The sequence below is a fragment of the Myiozetetes cayanensis genome, unplaced genomic scaffold, assembly GCF_022539395.1.
Source record: "Myiozetetes cayanensis isolate MyiCay16 unplaced genomic scaffold, myiCay2020 scf5-8, whole genome shotgun sequence".
NCBI lineage: Eukaryota > Metazoa > Chordata > Aves > Passeriformes > Tyrannidae > Myiozetetes > Myiozetetes cayanensis.
In genome coordinates, this window is record NW_026087742.1 from 47,881,793 (window position 1) to 47,906,041 (window position 24,249).

General features: G+C 36.5%; 1 protein-coding gene across 6 annotated transcripts in view; it reads left to right on the forward strand.

The window, feature by feature from the left end:
- Positions 1-24,249, forward strand: part of FRY (FRY microtubule binding protein) — a 234,590-nt gene that overhangs the window by 166,972 nt on the left and 43,369 nt on the right. For all 6 annotated transcript variants that reach the window (XM_050333591.1, XM_050333590.1, XM_050333592.1 and 3 more), the window contains 14 exons: positions 835-934; positions 1,230-1,401; positions 3,114-3,370; positions 4,717-4,863; positions 8,567-8,735; positions 9,119-9,209; positions 11,584-11,666; positions 14,882-15,032; positions 15,581-15,684; positions 19,008-19,193; positions 21,119-21,317; positions 21,935-22,056; positions 22,900-23,087; positions 24,027-24,121. In XM_050333591.1, the coding sequence (XP_050189548.1) occupies positions 835-934; positions 1,230-1,401; positions 3,114-3,370; positions 4,717-4,863; positions 8,567-8,735; positions 9,119-9,209; positions 11,584-11,666; positions 14,882-15,032; positions 15,581-15,684; positions 19,008-19,193; positions 21,119-21,317; positions 21,935-22,056; positions 22,900-23,087; positions 24,027-24,121 (2,064 nt within the window). The remainder of the gene's footprint in view (positions 1-834; positions 935-1,229; positions 1,402-3,113; positions 3,371-4,716; positions 4,864-8,566; positions 8,736-9,118; positions 9,210-11,583; positions 11,667-14,881; positions 15,033-15,580; positions 15,685-19,007; positions 19,194-21,118; positions 21,318-21,934; positions 22,057-22,899; positions 23,088-24,026; positions 24,122-24,249) is intronic.

The window sequence follows — 24,249 nt, forward strand, 5'->3', positions numbered from 1 at the left end:
CAGTAATGTATCTCATTGATGATGCCCATCTGACTTTCTCCAATAAAGCTACTTACCTCCTTTTTTTCTTTTTTTAAATTTACTTTTTAAACGTAGTTGAAGGTCAAAGAGACAGGTGTAGAGCATGGATTCCAGCTATTATTTGCAATTACCAAGAATGTCCCATGCCACCCTCGTATCTGCCCTATTAAAAAGTCAGAATAGGCATTCTGCAGCCATCCAGGAGCACTGTAACTGATATCTAGGATGAGAAATTGATGATTCACAAAGTTAACACTTTGATATGTTTAACCCTACAGTTGAAGTTGACTTTAGAGATAGCAAACTTTTTCAATCAGTGCTTCATTTTTATTGTTTGAAAATAATTTTGATAGCATTGTCTAACACCTCAAAATGTTCATCTCAGACATAGTATCTTTTATCCAAAGGGACTGTTTTAATTGCAGCTTGTCTCAAGAAGTACTTTCTCCCTGGAAATTTTCTTGGTACCCATTTTCTTTCATGGGTGTTGGCCTGTCCTGTTAACAGTTTATGTTACAAATTAAAATGAATTGACAGTTATAGACACAGGTATTGCATTTCTCACTGCAGGTAACTCAGTGCATTCCTAAGCATTAGTCTAAGGTAATCACAAACAATCTTTCTTCCCATTCACAAGATGTCCTTTTGATCAAGCACTATGTATTTATAAGAGCTCCCTTTCACATATTCTGATGGTAGAACAGAGAAAAGAAAGATGATGTTCTCTTTAGACCATATTCCAGAGTAAATTGGAGTTAATATAGTCTGCTTTCCTCACCAACATTCACAAAAATGTATTGTTTATTCTTCTAGGAACTATCCTTTTGATATAGTGACGCTTTTAAACTTGGTGCTGTTCAAGGCATCTGACACCAACAGAGAGATTTATGAAATTTCCATGCAACTTATGCAGGCACGTATCAGCTACTTTTTTTGTCCTCCTATCTTTGGAGATTTTCTTGTGAACTTCTTATAAAGCACTGTCTATTTGCATTTTAGTTTTGTTTTGAAAATAAACAATCAGTTTTGTCTTGGCTATAAATACTTACAAGAATATTTATATAAAAATTATTGTTATGGTGTCTTTCATATTTGGAGACTATACTCTGAAGCGTATAGAACATTCTCTGATAGCTAAACTTGAAATGCTGACATTTCTTGAATTAATGAAGTTTTGTGGTTTGTTTTTTTTTTTTTTTCTTTTATAGATCCTTGAATCAAAGCTTTTTGTTTATTCAAAAAAGGTAGCTGAGCAAAGACCAGGCAGTATTCTGTATGGAACACATGGTCCACTGCCACCTCTTTACAGTGTCTCTCTTGCTCTTCTTTCATATGAACTAGCAAGGATGTATCCTGAACTTACCCTTCCACTTTTTTCAGGTACCTATATTTATTTGACGCATTATCTGCTTTACATGTTTGTACAAATGGTATACTGGTACCGTTTTGAACCACAGATCTGTTTATAAATTTGAGTTGACCTGGTTTTATTCTGGTTCAGATTTAGGATTACAATATATATTTCCTAGAGGTACTTATGCAAAGTACAGAAACCCTGTTTGAGGACTCTGTGCCACTTATGAGATCTTAGGGTAACTTTGAAATTAGAAGTGAATGAGTTAAAATGACATTGGCAAACTCTACTATAACGGGTTCTCATGTGATTCTTCTTATACATGCACTTATAGAGATGATGCTTGTGAGAATCTAATTCTTCATTTTATATAGACATGACTTTAATTTTGGGCAGATTGATAGCCTGTGTCCAGTTTTACCAATGATTCCAATGACTCTGAGTGATCTCTACTTTCTGTTATTCGCCACATGAGCATGTCTCGGCATTATTTTAATTTTATCAGAAATACATTTTTTCAGGGTTACTGAGAAAAATGTTGAAGAATGAGACCTGAAGAAGCACAATTCAGAATATGCCCGTTCTGAGACCATTCCTGGGAACAATGATATTTTGAGACGTCTGTCTGGTTTTATTAATCTGTTGATCTATTACTCTAGTTTTTAAGTAACAGAACACAAATATCTGTAATCGTGGGAATTCTTACTGGCTCTTAAAATCCATTTATGGTTTTTTTTTACTCAGTCTGTAGGGGGTGGAGGGAGGGTAAAGGAATATCATCCATTTCTCAGTGCCCAAGATACCATGAGTTATAAATAACTGATGTAAGGAAATTCTGATGGGTCATTTATCCTTAAGCAAATGTTCATTATTACTGTTATCGTCTATTCATGTTGCTGTAGTGACTTTGTCATTTAAAAAAATCTCAGATATACAGTCCAAGTCAGAGACCCTTTCTTTACATCTAGAATCATAAGGAGAGACAACAGTACATATCTTCAAGATTTTTAAAAACCAGGCAGCAATTAAAGAAAGGAAATGTTTGCTTTACTGATTTTACAGAAGAATTCTGGTAAAGAGAGATAATGTGGTTCACTTTGGCAGGAAGCTGTATTTCTTATCCCAGATTTTCCAAATACCTTTACCTTACAGTGCCAGTTCTTTTTTTATTAACTATATAAAAGTGCTGTATACAAGCAGTCCTGGACTGACAGCCAACTGAATTTTATAGGCCTTCCCACAGGAAATAAGACCCCAATATATGCAAGATGCCTTTTGTAAACTCAGTATAATAAATGCCTTAATATTTAAACTATAGCTTAGAAACCTGGAGGCCAGTGGGGCATCTGTAATTCTGGAGGACGCTTTTGTATATTAATTCTAATTCTCTTGAAATTCTAGAATAACCACCAGTAACTGAATTTTCCTTTTTCCTTTTTACTGGCATCCATTTCACTTAATACATAATATGGCACAGTAACAAGGGGTGACTTTCTGTGTCTAAACCTAGACTGTGTTAGTTATTTTAGACAGAAGACCTAACAAGTTGCTTGCTATTTTGGAACATTAAATCAATGTTTCTCTTGAGGAAGCTCAAATGCATGTTTTTGTATAGTAGTGGGTGCAAGGTAAAAACCATCAGGTAGTCTAACAAACATCAGAAATCTAATTTAAACAATGTATTTAAGGTTTCCTCCATAAATTAATATGTTGTCCTTTTCAACTCTTACGATTTCAGAGGTAAGCCAGCGATTTCCAACAACACATCCAAATGGAAGACAGATCATGCTTACCTATCTGCTACCATGGCTTCATAACATTGAACTTGTAGACAACAGACTGCTCCTCCCTGGTTCAAGCCCTACCACTCCGGAAGATGAACTGAAGGACAAGGATGGGGAAATAGCAGTCACAGGCGGACTAAAAGGCAATGGCTGGGGCTCACCTGAGGCCACCTCACTGGTTCTTAATAATCTCATGTATATGACAGCCAAGGTAAAAAAGCAAATCAAACAAAGAAACCAACCTGTAAAACCCTTCCCTCCAATACCAATAATTTTGCACTGGAACAGGTTTATTAAGGACAATGCTTAAACTGTTCTCTTTCTAAACATGGGCAAAGAAAAAACGCACCTTAATAGTGAGAGCATTAAGGAGTACTAATGGGGGTTCTAAGTTCACTTCCCTCATATATCACCTCCTGGGTTAATGTGTAAGGCAGCAGATGAAAGTTTATTTGGGAGTGAGAATAAGCACCTGGAATTTGTCCTACTGAAGCTCTTGTACTTTCTAGGAAACACATATTCTTTAGAAAAGGAAAAGGGAAAAATTAGTATAAATTTCTAAAGTGATAGTTAAAACATTTTTCTTGTATAAGGGAAAGTATTTTACATCACAGATCCTGATAAACAGGTTTGATGGAGTCTCACCCTTACTGCCTCCAAGCAGCAGTCCTTGGAGTAAGTTGCTTCCAAAACCACACAAAGTTTTGGTTCCAGAGTGATTAACTATGCTTGCTTCAAACCATATGGATTGACCTAGTTTTGAGGCTGTGCATATGACAAAGGGACTGGCACCTGGAAGTGTGTCAGTGTAGATGACAGTAGATGTAGATGTCAGTGACAGTGTAGATGTAGTTAATATGTATTATATAATTTTCAGTAGGATAGCATGACCTGGAGATTTCATCTCCTCTGCTAGTAGAATGTCAGCCTGTGCAGTGATTAAAACAGACTTCCCAAAGTGGAAGGCAAAAATTTTACATAGAAAACAGAACAGCTTCGATTCTAGACTCCCACATAACTGGATGCATGCACTAAATATTTAATTGACTGGAAAAAGGGATTAATTTTTATAACTGTGTCTTGCAAAAAACAGCAAAAGCTGCTCATTTCCAATGTGAAAGCAAAGGCCTGTAAAATGCTTACTTCTGCAGGGATTTACTGGGAAGAGAGGTTCCAAATTGTCCACTACTGTGAAGACTGAAGCACTTAGGCACAGTCAGTCAGAAACAGAACTTTGGTTACTTGACAACTGTAAAGATGAAACTTAATAAACTGTTAGGTTTTAGGATCACTTTTTGAATTTATATTCCTCAAGATTTTTTTTTAATTTGGTTTTTTTTGCATGTATGTGATTTAAGTCCTTCTGTGGATTGGAACCTAAATGCTTTTAAATAGAATTTATGCTCTGAAGTCTGTCAGATAGATTTTGAAAATACTCTTTTGTAACTTTTCACACCATTTGACTGTAGATTTTGCTTTAGAAAATGCTCTAAAAGAGTATGCTCTAGTTTGGAGCTCTGTGTATTTCAAGAAATGTATGCCTATGATTCTTTGCAGTATGGAGATGAAATTCCCGGACCGGAGATGGAAAATGTCTGGAATGCTTTGGCAAACAATGAGAAATGGAGTAACAACCTTAGGATAACACTGCAGTTTCTCATTAGTTTGTGTGGTGTTAGCAGTGATACCATCCTCTTACCTTATGTAAGTGTTTGCATTTTATTTTATTTACTGTTGTTTACACAAGTTTTAATCAAAAAAACAGCTATAACCTGCAGAAAATTAATTTCTGTATCAAAAATAAGAAAGTAAGAAATATCAACATATTGCCTAGCACACTGTACAAAATTAAATGTTGGGAATAAAAGAGCCAAGAAACTGAAATTAAGAAAGGAATTGAGTACTTCAAATCTGTCTTCAACACTGGAGCATACCCCAGTTCAAGTAGGGAGTGGGCTTCTTTGAAGCAAAGAGCAACTTTGATGTCAGTGTACAGGGGCAGTAGCAGAGATGGGCCATAAATTGCCAGAATGAATAGAGAAAAATATTAGAAATATTTTTTCATTACAGACTTGCATAAAAAGATGCAATTTATATATATATATGTATATGTGTATTTAATTTTTTATTAAAAGACAGAATGGCTGTTCTGAGATTAAATGACTTGCATGGAAAATGAAGAGAAGTAAAAGTACTAAATGCTTATTTTTTTTCTCAGTAATCAATTAGTTTGCAAAGCTATTAATTAAATTTTGAAAGTATTTTAAACAATGGATGTTGTATCATGGATGGGACATAACATGCTATGATCTTATTAGCTTATTTGTTGTAAATATTTAGCTGTTCTTTCAGGAAAGCATGCAGTTTTAACGAAGTTGTTCTCCTCTAACCAACTAAGGCTTTCTGTGGGGCATCTTAAGAGACAGAAGATAGCTAACCTCTATAAACTCCTTACCCATATCAACTTCTGCCTTTGCAAGAAGGCTGTCATAAATTATATGATGGTTCCTGTAATGTGCAACTCAAACTGTGCTGGATATTGTTGTTGTTCCAGTTAAAATAAAATTAGGGCTGTCTGAGAAAAGCAGGATAGTTCCATTCCCATGTTCCTTATTGCTCAGTTGCTGGATGAAACAGAATCTAAATTTAGTAAATTTTCCAACACAATTACAATATGCTGTTTTATTAGTTAGGCTCTTTCTATTGATTTCCCTGAAGTAAATTCAAAATTACTATTAATGTGATGAAACTTGTCTAAAAATCCACATAAACGTACTTCATTTAGAGTTACTGAAATAATAGTTTTCTTAAAGTGCTTATGATGACTGCCATGCATAATGAAATAAAGAAAATAAGGAAACCCATACAAATTTTCAGGTTGTTGTTATTGTGCTGTAGGCATCTGTTTGTTTCCTTTTATTTGTAGGGTTTACTGTTCTGTAGTCTCAAATCAGTGTATATATATGCCTCATTAATCAAAAGAGGAAAAATTTGACAGGGGAGTTGATGTAAGAACAAGCTCAAGGTTTATATGAGGGGAAGAAAAAGGGGTTGATCCCAAATATTTTGAGAGTAATTAAGATCTTTCCATCAGTTGTGACAGAGGCTCTCCATTCAGTGTTGACCATGCTTTGAATAGGAGGTTAGATGAGAGACCTCTCAGGTTCTTTCCAATCTGACTGATCCTACAATCTATGACAGACTTGGCATTAGGCCCTAAGGTGGTCTCCATGAGGAGGAGCTATGTTGGCAGAGAACAACTGGAAAGCACAGAGATAAGACATAAAGTGAGGGCTGTTGAATTTCTGTCAGCTTACAAAAGGAATAGGGGCAGTTTTCTAAGAGGAAGGAGTAGTCCTATGCTGAGTATATGTTTAACTCCTAAATTTGTAGCCTGACTCCTAAATATGTAGGGTGGTGCCTGCTAACCCTGTCACGTCTTGCCCAGGAGCCCCTTACATACATTATCCTCCCCTCCAGATACTTGCCAACCCAAAGCTTTCAGCATCTCCTTTTTCCAAAACTGTTGCCATCCCACAGCTCTGAGCAGCCAACCTCAAACCCCCTCCTACCCAGAGCACTTCTTTCTTCAAATTCTTTCCTTGCCTCAGTATCTTGGCTCTCACAACTCTGTCCTCCTCCAGAACAGTAGAGCAATCTGTTTTGGCATCCCCAGCTTCATCTGCTCAGCATCTCCTGTTTTGCGTGTGGGACTTTTCTGGCCTCCCTCCCAGGCTTCCAGTGGCTGTTAACAAGACACTCAGGTCTTCATTGGTGGCAGCAGCTGACAAGGTTCCTGTGTTTTCTGCCACCCAGTTAGTCCGTGTTTTGTGATGTTGAGTTAAAAGTCTGATTCTCAGATTTTGGAAAGTCTGAAGACATTTTCGGCCTGACTGTGCTTATGAATCACCCCCTCACTGATAGCTTTGTCTGGAGTAGGAAAATACACCGGGCTTATCACATGCATCTGCTCAGTGTTTTGCTAATGCCCTGGAGTTTACAGATAAGAAATCCTACCTAACTCTGCTAACTACACAAGACTGTGGATACTGTGAACATGTGTCTTCCATTATCATTTAGATAACAGATACATACTAGCAAGTAAAGATCATTTGGACAGTTTATCAGCACTGTTCCAGGTCACCTGGGCTTAAAAGACCGCAGAGTTGCAAGATTGCCAGTTTACCCATCTCCTTTTGGAGCCCCCTGTGCCCCAAGGCAGTCACCAGCTGCTCTGTGCCTTCAGCCATCTGTTCTCCCTGTGTGGGTTCAAGCCAAAAGCATGCCTGAATTGCTTTGTCTCTTATGTTTCCTTTAAGCATTTTTTTCCCAATGCCCAGTACAAATTGCTGAGCAGTCCACTTTTTCACATTATATACTGAAAGAATGCTTAGAATATTTATAGTTCAGAAATCTCTTCAGGAAAGACTTAGTGTGACCCCTTCAGGGGTGAGAGAAACTGAAAGGGGTACTGTGAGCCCAACCAGAAATGAGCCTCAGAAAGGAGATGGATTTGTATCTGGAAAGTCCCTGGGAAATTTTTAGCACAGTAGAGTAAAAGAGACTTGGAATATGTGCATTTTCTCTGCTTAAAGCAAAAAAAAAAAAAAAGAGAGAGAAACCAATTAGGGAGTTATTTTAATGGAAGTATTTAAGAGTATACGAACAGCAATACTTGATGAGGCCAACAGGCAGTTCAGTCCAGTATATTACCTCCCCTGTAAGCACCTATTTAGGGACATCTTTAAAAACAAGCAGGCAGGCACAAAGGGATGCTTCCCCATATGGTCTCCCAGCTCCAGTACTTTATGAATCAAATGGTTTTGAGTTGGAGACAGTCTCTTCTTTTAATAACTATCAGGGTTTTTTTCCTCAAGAATTCAGCCTAATTTGATCTCAGTATCTCAACAGCCCTCATTGTTGCAGTGCATACAATAAGTTTTGAGGTCTTGTTAAAAGATTTATAGAAATTTCCGGAATTTCAAATCAGGATACATGAAGTCTATGTACATAATAGCTCTGCCTTTCTTCCATTTGCTATTACTTTGCTTACAGATATAAGTAGCTACTCAGAGCCTGGCTTATTCTTTGTGGCTACAGCTACAGTTTTGTAGATGTGTGTGTTACACAGTTATATACTTAAACAGCTCATTGCAAATGGTAAGCAAAAACTTTGAGGTAATTAAATCACAGATTGACTCTGCTGGGAAAATGATGTTGATGTCAAAGTGAAAAGTTTAATTTCTGTATGAACTGTGTATGAACTGGATGAACTTTTTGGTGTCTGTCCAGGAGCAACACTTGCATCCGACACTTGGATCCTCTCAGTACTGCAGTGTAACATTTATTGATTTATTTGGAAATTGACTTTAGTCAGGGTTTAATAACTGTTGTTTTTTTTCTCTAGATAAAAAAGGTTGCAATATATCTGTGTCGCAATAACACTATTCAGACAATGGAAGAGCTTCTTTTCGAGCTTCAGCAAACAGACCCCGTGAACCCGATAGTCCAACACTGTGATAATCCTCCATTTTACCGTTTTGCTGCCAGCAACAAAGCCTCAGCTGCAGCTTCTGGTATGACCTCAGTGTGATTTCCGTTGTGCTCTGCAGTAGTCAAATATACTTAAGAACCAACCCCATATTTAACCTTGTTAGTATTTAGCCAAATTCTTGAAAAACAATAGGTTATGTAACTTTGGAATGAGCTTAGTTTAAGGAGTGGAAGAAGGTTACTATGTTAACCTACTCCTCAAAGCATATAAACTTTACACCATTCAGCCATGCAAGCAGGTCCTGGTTTGTAGAGGTGACAGTGTTCATTCAAGTGTGCAAGTACTTGCAGGATGATCACTTTGACTGTAGCTGCTAAAAAAGTCTTTAAGTTATGGTCTTTTATTGCTATTGCAAATAATGTCTGCTGCGTGTAACAGGTGTTCTTACTGACATCCCACATACAGGAACCACCTCTAGCAGCAACACTGTTGTAGCTGGCCAAGATAGTTTTCCTGATGCAGAGGAGAACAGAATGGTGAAAGAGACTGATGAAAGGTTTGTGGTTTGGGTTTGCTTTTTTCTCCAAAACGTATGTGGGTTCCTAGACTAAGGGTGAGATGCTGGACAAAGGTCTGCATTGTATTGTGAGGAACTCTGATGCTCAAGCTGATCCTAAATGGTGTTATCCCAGTATAAGTTATTTTAAAAAAACTATTCACAGGATTCTAATTCCTGACTATTGTTTAATAATGCATTGTAAAGAAACAACTGTTGAACCTACATTGAATGAATTGCGCTAAGTAGATCATGGGGTTTTAGGGATTGTCCACAAAGGAAAAAGAAAATCAAAAGTATGTATCAAATAGTGACTACTAAAAAATTTTTATGAAAAATCACTTTTGATCACACCTTTTGATTTCGTGGACAGTGAGTGAAATTTAGTTTGCAGTTTTGTATCCATGATCACAAGGACACCTCCTTTTTCTGGATTAAATATCTTACAGAGGAAAGCAATGTAAAATACTCCGCTTAGAAATCATATACTCAGTTTAGACTTTGGCTTCTTATGGTACATACTGAAAAATGATGAATGAATAAATGCAAAGCCTAAGGGTCGTCAGATAATTGAGCACAGACAGATATATATTGTTTCTCTCATGGAAACCCTCTTAGTTTTGTAAGAGAACTTTGAATGACTTATAATAGCATTTATCATTAAGTGCATTAGTATTACATTAATATGCTGTTGCTAATAGTGACTAGTATCACTTCAGTGGTCCAACCCACCTTCTGTAGGTTCAGAGCTTAGAGGCACAGAGACAATTATGTGAGCAAAGCTTTCTGTACTTCAGAACCTTTTTAATTACTTGCCTTCTACATGTTATAATGAGTAGCATTTTGTCAGGTTAGTTGTATGTGTCTGCTAATTTAAATGTCAGTAAAAAATAGCACTCAATACTAAGTAAGGTTTCAAACTGATAGTAAAGCAGATTTTACTCTAAATGATGTTTTCAGCATATGCACTAGAAATGTACTCAAAAAGAAAATAAAAACATTTTTCCTCTGAATTATTTTTTTATTATTCTTTACCTAAATTTTATGTCTGTATAGTTTTAAGTTAGATTTTCATTTAGTTGATTTGCAGGCAAGTTGAGCAAACATCTCCTACTGTGCTTTCAATCGAACTGTGTTTTCAGGGTTTCTTGTCTTATGTAAGTTTTAAATGTGACTCCAAAAAGGTTCTTAGTGTTCAGATCTGCCAGAGACCATATGATAAAAATGAAAGGAGAATTACAAAGTTCTGGTGTTCTGATTCCTACTGAAGACACCTCACACAAAAATGGAAGATAATATGCCTGAATTCATTGCTGGCATTTATGTTACCAAAGGCACTGGAAGCTGTAAGTGCATCTGTACTTCAAAACCAGTGTGTCAGTCTTAGAATGTCCACTAATATTGACTTCATGCATCAAGACATATGAAATAATGAAGGTCATAGATAGAATATCATGTATTAAGATGGCTTTTGATGCATTTTTGTAACTTGCACAAGGAATTTATTGTGTCCTTATGAGACAGACATGCTTTGGAAACAGTGTAATACATCGATGTCTTGTGAAATACCCTGCACTAAGATGTATGCACATTAGTAAAAAATTGAATTGAACATTGTCTAGAAAACCTTCAGTTTTGTTTCACTTGATACATGGTTATTTATAATTAGGTTCCTAGCTTTGCAATAGCAGTGATGGTTTTAGATCATCACTAGTATGTGAGCCCTCAGTATGGCTCCTCTCACTCCACTTCAGGCCTAGTTACCCTGAGAGCACAAGGTGGAGAAAGTCAAAAGAGATCACAAATAAAAGTTAGCTGGTAAAAAGTAAAAGATCTGTGGCAGATTTGAGGACAGCTGTGAGCAGTTTGTTCTGGCTATCATAGCCCTTAACTTCTCTATTAGGTCTGCTCTGGCAGTTGCTGGATTCTCCTGTGGAAGGGGGATCTGCTGAAGCTTTTCCTGCTTGATAACTGTGTGGGTTTGGCTTTGCACTATCCACTCAGTTACTGCTTTAGCAAGTTGGGAGAATTTTACCCATGAACATGATCTGTGACAAATGGCTAGCTGTGGACTCAGTTCAGCCTTAGAAGTTTCTTGCTTCAAGAAAATCACTTATTTGCAGCATAAGGATTTCCCTTTGCTGAATTTTAAAAGCTGTTAGAACTTCTCAGAAACTGGCTACAAAATCTTTCGTGGAAAGAAATAGCATTGTATTCACATTGCTATCTACTCTTGTGTAAAAGTGCAGCTGTCAACTTCTGTGTAAAACTGCATACTTAAGGAAATGCTATTTCTGTTTTTAGAGTAAGCATATAGTCCAGATGTTTAATGTCAGTCTGTGTTTATAATGAAGATTTTTTTTTGTATTTGAAGGTTCAGTAATGTAATCAGAGCACACACCCGACTAGAATCAAGGTACAGTAATAGCTCCGGAGGATCTTATGATGATGACAAAAGTAAGTTTTATTATTCAGTTTGATGACATTTCTGGTGTTTTGGTGGGAGAGGAAAACATTCTAATGTCTGGTGGAAACTCTCTGTTTAAATTCTTTATAAACAGTAATGTAACAAATGTAGCTTTACCGTACAGGGAGTGTCCTTATTTTACCTTCATACTCATGTAATTAATTTGCTTTGTTTAATCTGGGCTCAGTCAAACCTATTTGAAGACCAGAGGACTTCACAAAAGGCAGCAGCAGAGAATCCTCCAGACAGTAACACACTGAGCATTTTGTACATGGCAATGTGAAAGACTTCTAAGAGCGTTATAGCAAGTGCTTTGAATTGTGCCATTTGCCAGTATATCCCTCCAAATCAAGTGCTGTTATGTGAGCATGAAAAGAGATTCAGGAGTTTCCAAATATGAGATCTTATCTCCTCTTTAGCTTTAATCTGCCCTCTGCAACCAGTTTCTGGCTAGACTATGCAAATGTGTATTAGAGGAGAGATTGAGATAGGGCTTCTGAGAATGCTTGTTGTTCTTTATGTATTTCTGCAAAATGGACTATAGATAGACACTGGGTGCTCAGCAGATATTCCAGAGAAAAACATTGTGAACTATTGAACAACAGTGTAAAATTTAGGAGTTGGATCGCTTGGCTTCATTTTTGGACTGAATTGTAAAGACAATTTAGAGATTTCAGTTAGGCCCTAACCAAATGTAAATAAGGCAAGACTTTGTTATTGACTTTCATCTTTGACTTGTTAAAACCACCTCAAATAATATATAGGCCATAATGTCTTGGTTTGGTACTACAGACACCATTTTGGAACAGTATTTTAATGTAAGAAGTAAAGATTTTAAATATGCTTTAATCCAAGTAATTTTGGGCAATAATCATCTGCAAAATATGCAACATTGTCAAATACAATACAATAGGATAATTAAATGTATATTAGAAACTATTATAAGTACGAAGCACAATATTTACAAAATATTGTGTATGTATGAACTCTAGGATTTAAATACACAAAAAAGTCTGCAACATCTTAAATTCAGTAGGTCTTGTCTTGGGGTTTTTTGTGGCTTTCTAGTGCTGCACCTACTAAAAATTCTTCACCAGATGTTAACTGGAGCACTGGTGCTAATCTGATCTGCATGAACAATCTTTCAAAACAGAACAATGTTTGTATTATCAGAACAACCTTCAAAAGTTGGTGGTTTTGACAAGAGCTTAGAGTAATAAAAGGTTAAAAAATACTGAAATTTTCTTTGCTCTTTTGGAGTGTCTCCTCAAATCAGTGTCCAAATGGTTTTTTTCCTGCATGTACCTGCAAGTTTCATAGTACCATGAATATTTATGCAAAGTGTGCTTCGCTGAATTCCTTTAGCAAATATACGAATACCTAGATGTAAAATAAAATGCATTTTACTTAGCTACTGACATTTATATAGAATTATAATAGGAAAGAGTAATTCTTATACCATTTGTCATTCTGCAAGATACGTAATACAACTTCCATTAAGGAAGCACAACTTACTCCCTCTGACAGGCAGTCCAGGCTGCAGAGGAGTTGCTTGTATGGCTTCTCTCTTCTCTCCAGTCTACTTGAACATATATGTATTGCTGAGGATATAAACAGGGAACATAACTCTGCAGAACAGAAACCGTTTTGTTCAGTTAAGGATTGCATGTAAAACTTCAAAGTGCTTCTTTGTTCCTTTCTTAGGCCGCACATAAACCTATGAAAACATGAGTGAGGATCTAAGTCTCAGTGTGAACTTCATGAAGCACCATCCTATTAAACACTTAAATAGGTAGTAGTAAGTAGGGCCTGTGCAATGCTTTTTCTGTAAAAAGCATCTGGCAAACATTTTCTGGTTAATTCTTAGAAGATGAATATGCAAAAATGCTGTACTTTGCTACATTATTAGGTCAGTTTATTCTTTATCTGTAACAAATCACTCGTCCTCCAGATGAGGATCAAAGTAGAGGTCTAAATCATAAAGATCCTTAATGTTCCTTGAAAGACCAGCACTGAAGAATGGGAATTATAAAGTTAGCATTTTAGAAATAATTGGAGGAGCAGCTACTGCATTGAACATCTCCTGGAGATCTGGGCTGAAGATGTTTTTTCAAAACTAAGAATTGATGTGCTTTAGAAATAGCTAGCTCTGATACTTTTGTAGGCATCAAACATTTTCTTTTCCTGTGGGAAAGCTGACAAGCATCAGATGCATGCTGTTAAAAAAAAAAATAGAAAGTGCTGAGAGTTTCAAACCTACCTAAAACACAAAAGTGTAAAGAAATAAACCCAAAACAAACAAGCAAACAAAAGCCCACAAAAACCCAAACAAAAACAAACAAAGCATAGCAAAAAATAACACTAATTAAAAATTCATACATGACAATGTTTGGATGTATGTCAAGAACAGACCTGGAAAGCTACTTTCCACGGCATTTTATTGCAGACTGCTATAGCTCAGAAATAAAAACTGACCAGTGGGAAAATCAAAAGGAGTGAGAGGGAACAAAATAAAGAAGAGATGAACAAAACCTTGCAGCTGAGAGAAGACAGAAAGTGTTGGACATAACTTACTTGACCCACATCATTGCAGATAAACAGGTGGAAGAAAAAACCCTAATGCTCGTTAACAAACAGCAGCTGTCATAGTGAAGCAAAGTTAAATATGAGAAATTCAAGAGAGAATTCTTCTCCATTGAAACAAAATTGCCCTGAAGATGTTTTTTGCATTCCTTATGCCTCCTTGCTAATTCAGGACATTTAACTTTGCCTTTGTAGCATCGCTCAGCAGGGCACTGGTGAGGAGTTGCAAGAATGCGTCACTGGTACTCTGCTCCTTGCAGCAGATGGCTTCTGACAGCAGCTTTGTTGGCTGAACTTTTCTCTCATTTTTGAAGAGAAAGTCTGTTGCTTGGTGCTTTGTGATCTGGATCCAAAGCTACTAAGTGACAGCAGGGATTCAGCTGCCGCTCCTACCATTCAGCGCTGTCTGCTTGGAATCTCTTTAATTTCCAGCAGCATGAAAGAGGGATTAAAAATGCATCACTTGTTACTGAACACAGGAATTTGCAAACCTCATGGCATCTTATCACATTATTCCAAACAGCTGAACTGATATGTTAGCATAAAATCTATTTTAGTATTTCTCAAAAATGGGTAACCAGACTTGAGTTTATGCACTCTGTTTTATTGCTTTTCCATGCAGATGATCCTGTTTCTCCATATACAAGCTGGTTATTGAATATTGTGGAAACCAAACAGCCACATCCCCTGCCCATGCCTTACAATGGAGGATGCTGGGCACCACTTGTGGACTACCTCCCAGAAACCATCACACCCCGGGGACCCCTTCATAGGTGAGCAGTTTCTCATTCTGACATTTCAGACATTTCCTCTTACTAGCTGATCAACACCAATTCAATTCCACCAGTTCCACGAATTTCAGAACATCTGAAAATCATACATTCAATTTCTGCTGATTTCCAGTACAAAAATTAACTTGCAATGAAAGCTCTCAGCTTTACCAGATTTCTACCAGAAAGCCTATTTACAATGTAGGACATCTCTGGTAAGAATCAGACTGAAGAAACAACTCAAACAGAAAAGAAAAATTTCACTTTCCAAAGCCTTTGTGCCTGTTATTCATAGGGCTTTGATCTTTTTTTCTAACTAGGCTATGCATATTCTGAAATTCCTCTTCTACATATTGACAATAATAGGGTTTTTTTCAGTAATGAGTATTTATCTGCTTGATACCATAACTAAGGTACTTCAGCATTAATCATGTTGGGAAGAAATGCAATAAATTTGAAAATTTAGAGATTATTTCTTCAGAAATAGGCATCATTGTACTGCTCTCCCATATCCAAAACATTTAAAACTGATAATGTGATTTAATTGCCAGGTGCAATATTGCTGTCATCTTCATGACTGAGATGGTAGTGGATCACAGTGTGAGAGAAGATTGGGCTCTTCACCTCCCTTTGTTGCTACATGCTCTCTTTTTAGGTAAGACCAACAGAATAGGAAACAGAGTATAAATGTACTCCCATCCTTTTTCTTTAGTTTTGCTGAAGCTGTAGAGCTGTGTTTCTTACATGTTTTGATTATGACCTCCCCCTCAATCCTTAAAAAGAAGCCCAAGGGAATTATAGTACGTGAATTAGTCTCAAAACTTTGAAGGTTTTGAATATTTTGGCCAATTTCATGCAAATTTGAGAGGTGCATAGAAATTTGAAGATAATTGACTTCCTAAAATATCTCTAGAAACACGTAGCAAGTGAAACTCAAGGCCTTGTACAGTTTGGTTTGTGGTAGCAGTCTGCATATGCCTTACGCCTGGACTACACACACTGGTGCTGTCTCTTGCCTTTGCAAAAATACTCTGTGAAAGATCCAAGATGGAATACTTTATCATCAGTGTCCTCCCCTACGTACCTGAGCATAGAGGCATTGCTTTTTCCCCACTGCTGTGTCTGTTCCTGACTGTAACACAGTTCAACTGGAAGGTGTTAGCTTCCCTGTCCTCCTGGTTAATGTTACAAAAAGTGAGTGGTCTAATTTTTTAGTGCACAATAGTATTTAGCATTATAAAGCCATTCCTTAACTTTCATGGCTGATAAATAATAGTGTTCACAAAAAAACACAGCCAGACAGTTGTGAAATAAATTTATTATAGCTGAGATCGCAGTTCACTTCTCGTTCAGTCACCATAGTTACCACTAAGTCTATTCATGGTCAGTCTGGGAAGAGTCTGCTGTTCAGCAGGCAAAAAGAGATTACAGCACAGTGGTAGAAAACAGTGTAAGTTGAAGAAGGTAATTTATTCTCCTTTTATGCTACTCTGTCACCAACTGTTCTGTTTGAATTTATTTTATGAAATAGGATTTTGTATATCAGTATATTTATTTCACAAACTTCTAATGAAATGCAGGACTAATAACCAGGACTGTGTACGATGGGACTTCCAGAGTCAGTTTCAATAGGATATTCCACATATATACTTCACTTAAAATTTAAATTTATTTTGTGGCTGACCATAACAATTTTTTCCTTCTTTTTTATATGTCTGTGAACTTTTCAAGTCAGGGAGCTGAAAGAGAACTGGATCAAGTTCATGGATCAAATCAATAAACATCTTTCGTGTGATTTTTAACAAGTGTGAGAAAACTGGTGCTTACAGTTAGAAATTTTCACAAGAATGCAGAAATAACAAGACAGGAGTAGTATGCAGCAGCATGACCACTTTAGTTAAGGCAGCTTTAAGGAGCTGTCAGGGAGCCATGCAAATAAACATAGGCAAAAATAATTAAGGCACTAGTAATCCATTATAAAAATATCTTTAGTTATTTGTTCGTGCAATAAGGTTTTAACATTACATTTTTTTAATGAGAAACAAAGAAATTTATAAATACCATTTGAAACAATCTCTTCGTTAAGAACTCTCAATTCTAAAATGTGAAATTGAAGCTAAACGTAATTGGCAACTAAGTGTAATCACTTCAGTGGTAACTAAAGTGTGATCACAGCTTTGAGGCTTTAAATTAAATTTCTCTAAAGCTGTTATACCTCCTGTGGAAAATTTTTCTATGTTTTATAGTAGAGCTGTTGTGATGTTATAAGGATGTTACGCTATATGGTAGCCAAAGGTATGACTGTGATTGAAAATCAAATATTTCTGTCCTATTGAATGTCAGTAGACAGACAGATACATCTGACTGAAAAGGAAACTGGAAACAAGTATGGTGGCTAGCTGGAGAGACAATATCCTTTCATTTATTGGAATGAGAAAATACTTCAATGAAAGAATTTTGCAATTTATGTGTGTTTAACAGGCTAATAGATGGTTTGTAGTACTGATAGTGAAGTAGACAGGCATACTGCCAGTGTGGACCTGACTATGTGAGAAGGGCATGAAAATCACTGCTGTTTAAATTCTCTTTTGCAACCAATGTGAAATGAGTTGAGCAGCTAGACTCCTTCCCCATGGAAATGTTTCCATGTCACAGAAGTTTACCCTCTCAGGAACGCTTCCAAAGTAAAGAAGGGCCCAGCACTGGGCAAGCACAAAGACTGAACTGTCCTTCTCATTTCGTAGTTAGCAGATCTGTGCCAATACTTTCATACAACCCTGAGTTTCATAGGATTTCAGTCACAAGTATTGCCAATACAGAATTTATTTTCAACTAGAAGAACCTTTTATATCCTTTCCGATGTACATTAGGGTAGGATGGGTTCATTATCTCCTGGCAGGTGGAAGAAAATGGAAAAAGGAGAATAGGAGCAGAAACCTGAAGAAGCTGAAAAAGAGGGTGGGCAGGATGCCTGCATTTTGTTTTAGAAGAGACTATGAGCAGATGAGTAAAACCAAGGATCACAGGACCTCCAAAGAACTGCCCTTAGGAGCCAAAGGCACACTGTTCAGACTATGGCAGTATGAGCAGCTATTTTTGCAGGCCAGACAAGAACCAGCATGACTGGAGTATATTAGAAGACACCTGACTTGAAAGATCTGTTGGCTGCTGCCACTTAGAGTAATAAAGGAGTTGCTTTTTAAAGAGCAATATATCCTGAGAAGAGAGGAGCTGAAGAAGTTAAAAAATAACTTTTTTCAGCACAGAGAGTACTCCTAAATAGACAAAAGTATTTTAAAATATCTTGGAAGGTACTGAAAGAGAATCAAAAAGAGATTACTACAACAGAATGCAGTTTATTTTACGAACATGATTTTAAAAACATACATGTTTCCTTCATATTTGTAATTCGTGAATGATTCAGGCTGTTTAAAAAATCTTACAAGCAACACTAGTGTAAAGCAGATCAGTCTTTCAGTGCTAACCTTCAGTTTCAGTTCTGCACCCTGTGCTGGGGGCTAATTTCTCATGTTGGTAGCTGAAGTTCTTTTTCAAGTCATTTGTCTGTCAGTTCCTTTCTTAATAAATCAGTATCTCCCTCTTGCATTTTGCACTCATTCTAAACCTGATGTCTGTGCAAGAAAGCCACATACTGTGGTAAGCAATGTAATTACAACCACCATGACAAATTCCTTATCTTTAGAGGTTTGCCAAACCTGTCAAATTAACACTGCACTTAGACAGAATGCATAAAGTTGTATTGCCACTCATTGTTTGTACCTCCTGTATGGGACCTCAGTCTGGTGACTGGTTATATGTGTTTAAGTGACAACACTAGTAACTGTGTCTGGAAATACTACATCTTTTGTTTGTTTGTACTGTTGTCATGAACTTGCCTTGGAATTTTCACTATTTCAGGAATGTGAACTTGTTTGTTATTACTTCATATTCAAAGGTTGCTGTAACCTTTTCATTTAGGCCTTGACCATTACCGCCCGGAGGTCTTTGAACACAGTAAGAAGTTACTGCTTCACCTTCTGATTGCATTATCGTGCAATAACAACTATCAAGCCATTGCATCAGTGCTTCTTCAAACCAGAGAGATGAATGAGACCAAGACTCTGACAGTACAACCAGCATACTTACCTGAATATCTTTACACAGGTAACAAAGCAAGGAAAATAAGAGAACATTGCATTATACTGTCAGGTTTTTGAAAGTAGGATTACTTTTCTAAAATACAACAGTTTTGATAAATCAAAGTAGTAAAGTGGAAAATATGAACAGGGCCCATATTAATTCCATGTGAACTATCCTAGAGATACATGCTATTTATTGTTAGATAACTTTTCATGAGAGAAAGAAAGTTATATAATGTAAGGCAAAATATATAATGCAGTATTTTAAAATTAGTAGGCCTGATAACTTCTTGACTCCCACCTCAGGGACCCAGGGCTGCTTTAAATGAGGGCAATCATTCCTCAGCCTTCAAAAGAAATTAATAATTCCAACAGAGAAAGAGAAGCAAAAATATGCAGCTCAGATTTTCCATTAAGTTAAATTTCATGTGATACACACCCTCCTTTGTATCACAGATACACTTCATTTCTGTCCTGAAATCTGTTTCTAGATTAGGAGGTTTACTTCAGACCTCTGCTGAGATCTGTGTTCTATTAACTTTTACCAATCTACCTTTTTTTAAGGGGTTGGTTAAGAACAGTTTGTAGAAAGCTGCTAGCTAGATTTGCTTTTGTCATATAATATTACCAAAAGCAAGTGTACTATTGAGATTGGAAGGATCACAGAGCCAATATAGAGTTATGGATGAGAGTTATAAGTTGCCTGAGAGAGAGTGAGGAACTTCATCATACATTGAAAAACGAAAAGGAAATATTATCAAATTAGTGGCATTTCCATGGTTCTTTAGGAATATAATCAAATTAATAAGTAATTTGGCTTTATAAAGAATATTATGTGATAACTTTTTTTTTCTCAGACACAACAAAATTATTTTAAAGTAATGTCTAAATGGGATAGGTACTTCAGATTAATGAATGTTTTGCCAAAGAGGTTTCATTCTGAATAACGTCTGTGCAAAATTACCTCACATGAATTTCCCGTATCAAGTTAGGTAGATTTCTTTTGCAGTGCATGTTTGTGAATTATTAAATACATAATAAAATTCTTACATTAAAAGTATATTACTGCTTTTATGCCAAATTGAAAAACTGTTTTCATTCCTGTGTCTGAAAAACATAATGGGTAGCCTGACTCTGGGCCTCTTAAGTCCAAGAAGGTGTCAAAACTTGGTATTTAGACTATCTTTTGAGCAACTAATATAAAAAGTGAGAGTGTGGGTGAGTAGCTATAGCAAAGAATCCTACTTGAAAATACTTCATCTCAGGTTTTTCAGGCAAATGTCAGGCAACTAAATTAAGAGTGTCCTGATCCGCAATGGGTTTTGTCCTGCTCTAATTCTTTTCACAGGCCATTTTTTTCTGTTGTAGATACAGCCTGAGATGACTAGCAGTCTAACCTTAGATTCTAATTTCAGCTCTGAAACTATGTGTCAAGGTTTTGATCTAGCAGAACACTTACTCAGACATTTAATCCTAATGCGGAAAATATTTAGTAGGAGTAGCCCAGTGGTTACAGTTACTAAAGGTGTTGAACAGAAGCCTTAAACATTTGTGTCTTGGTTTCCATTACATTTGTAAAATTAGGACAACATAATTGTCCTAATAGTTCCATCCCTGCAGTTTTCTTCTTCATCAGACTAGCCCAGAAAATTGAGCTGAACTTTATATGCACTTTGCCAACTTGTAAATTCACTTTAGAAAAAGTCATACTTCTGAATGTAAAAAACTTAAATATTTTTCATATTATGTTGGGTTCTACACATTTAAAAACACAGTGCCTTTTTCACTTCCTCTCGTATTTGAGGATTGTTGTATTCTGAAGGTTTTCCCCGTTTCCCAGTAGAATGTTTCTGTTGCCGACTCTGAAAAGAGCTACTTGGCAGACACTTTCATCTTTAATGCTGGCCCAACAGCGCATTCCACCTTTGTCTCCTCCCTTCTGGCTGGCAGGTGGCTTTGACTTTCTGCGGGAATACCAGTCATCTCCGGTGCCAGACTCAGGCTTGAGCTCCAGCTCCACTTCCTCCAGTATCAGTCTGGGAGGCAGTAGTGGAAATCTCCCACAGATTACACAAGAAGTTGAGGACATGGACACTGCTGCTGAATCAGATGAGAAAGCAAACAAATTAATTGAGTTCCTGACAACCAGGTAATGGAGATAAGCAGAGGATATGTTTGTACTCGAAATGCATACTTTCATGTAACAACTTAAAAGACTCAAAGGAAAATTACTGAGCTTATATAGTAATTACAGACTCCCATTCCTCTGTTATTGATACTAATTTTAGTAGGTAGGTGCTTAAAAACACTTCAATGTCAGGAAAAGCAGAAAAAAATCTTCTCCAACAGAAATAAAGTGTTTAATTGACTGATAGTATTATGTTCAGCAATCAACTAATGAAAGAAGACAGTTTTATTATTATAAAAGAAGATAGAAAATGTACAGGGCATAGTGAAAGGCCATAGTAAGATTATTATTAACTATCAACTACAGCCAGCAGATTCTAGGCACAATGTTAAATTAAAAACCCGGTATTTGTTTATCCTGCTCTCTAAATGGTATAACTTATATTTAAGAGACAGGTTTTGTAAAATACAGCATAGGAATATTTATTTACTTGTATTTAAAATTCTGTTCAGTTTAATGTTTTACAGGTCATAGCCCTGTAAATATCTAAGTGCCTTTACAGATTATATATTTTAACTGATTACATTTATTTCAGATAACTCAAAGAAATTTTGCGCTTTGTTACGTATTTCTTTTAGGGCATTTGGTCCACTTTGGTGCCATGAAGATATCACTCCCAAAAATCAGAACACCAAGAGTGCTGAACAGCTCACTAATTTTCTGCGCCATGTTGTGTCTGTATTTAAAGATTCCAAGTCAGGTAGTAAATCTTTTTGCTTTTATATCTAAAGAAATATTCCCTCACAGTCACACTTAATGTTTATCCTGTGACTTAGCAGATCTGCTTATGCAGCAGCATAACACATATATCTTAACAAGGATGTGTAACGTATGAAAGAATTGCTTTTAAAAAAGTCTTGTTAGATTAAACTATGGCTAAATGTTAAATGGAGTATTTCTTCGAGGCTGTTGGTAGAAAGCGTTTTGTTTGATTCTGCCAGATAAAATCTCCTCTATGTCCTGTTGGTAAATATATCCCAAGCTGCTCAGTAAATGTACTTCAGTAAATTTCTTCTGGCAATAAAAGTTTAGTTTTCACTTATTATGGTTTTAGAACTTAGGAAATGCACTGATTGTATTTTGAAAACCAACACGGTCGCTAATTAAATATCTTCAAAGATCAAAGCAGAATGCAGCATCAGTATTTATATTAAAGATCTTATCCAAAGCCTTCTGAAGCTAATAGAAAGGCTCCTAATTTAACTTGGCTTTCGGTTTGGGAGTCTTCAGAAGTTGCTCTGTTTCTGCCAGCAAGATTAGTGGTTGGCTTGAAAGTTTGTCCAGCAACTGTAAAAAAAATAAATCAGATTATTAATTATAGACTCAGAATTTTGTTTTGCAGTTCATTTTCTTGCATTCTGTGTGAAATCAATGTAAGCAGTGGGAAATTCTCCAAAACACAGACATTTCTGCACCTCCATTTTTCACAGGGTTTGCAGGATATGCTAACAAGCATATCCTCCTCACAGAGTAGGTTCAGCTGTTTATGACCCACAATAAAGTCTGTCATTAAAAAAAATTAACATCCTATTCTTTTGCTTAGGTTTTCATTTGGAGCAGCATCTGAGTGAAGTTGCTTTACAAACAGCTCTTTCAAGCTCTTCCAGACATTATGCAGGTCGCTCTTTCCAGATATTCAGGGCCCTAAAGCAGCCCCTTTCTGCACATGCGTTGTCTGACCTCCTGTCAAGATTGGTGGAAGTTATTGGAGAGCATGGAGATGAGATTCAGGTATGCATGTGTACATAATGCTTCTTAGTACTGTTGATTCAGTGTATACTTAATTTAAAATAAGCATTTTAACAAGGGTGTTCCGGAGTCAAGTGATGAAGAATATAATGTGGCCTTAGAAAAGGTTACCTCTGATTTTACTGAATTCATATGTGTGTTAATCTAAACCTTCGATCAGGCTGTTACAATGTTACATACCTCTAAAGAGAACGGCTAGAAAATATCTAGTATTTGTCACTCGAAATGAAATCTTCATGATGACCGTTTTTCCCTTTCAACACTATTGAGTTGAAGGAATCCATCATCTACCTGCTGATGTAATCTGATGAGATGAAGTAGACACCATCTCATTCCTCAGATGTTAACATCTTTTGAAATAAAGAAATCTACCCCATCTATAATAATACAAAGCCTGCACTGACTTAGTTTGATATAGACCTTTCACCTTTTACTGAACTGTGATGTCCACTCAGTTTAGCTAAACAGGCTGAAATTTTACCATCAGGGACTGTTTATTGCAAGATTTAAGACTTAACAAAGAAAAATGCTAGCTCTTAGTAAGAAATAGACTGACATCACCTTCATATTTTACTTAGGTAATGAAACTGCCACAAGATGACAGTAATATTCTGTCACAATTGCTTGTGTAGAGTGTAAATCACTGACCTGAAAGTCAGAGGTTTGGTGGGCCATTGCCAATACCCTAATGAGATATGTGCACTTCTTGCATACCTTCATAGATCATTCAGGGACAGAAAATAAAACACATTTGTAGTGACATTTTAATATTCAGGGCAGTGGCTTTGATGTGAATGTTGTTCTTTTTCAGGAGAAATTATGGGGTTTCAGTAGGTGCCTATTCCTTTTATGAACTGAAGATTTTTAAATGTTATTTTTTTGAATGTCTTTGTTGTAATAATTAACCTCATGCATTTATAGGGATATGTAATGGAGGCACTACTTACTTTGGAAGCTGCAGTGGATAATCTGTCTGACTGTTTGAAGAACAGTGATCTTCTGACGGTGTTATCACGGTAAGAGGCTGTTCTAATATTTTTTCAATGTCTCATGATGTTAAGTGTGCAGTTACGCAGCCTAACAGGAAAAAATAATTTTTACAAGACTGAGCTCATTTGTAACTTACAGATGAACACATTTCAGC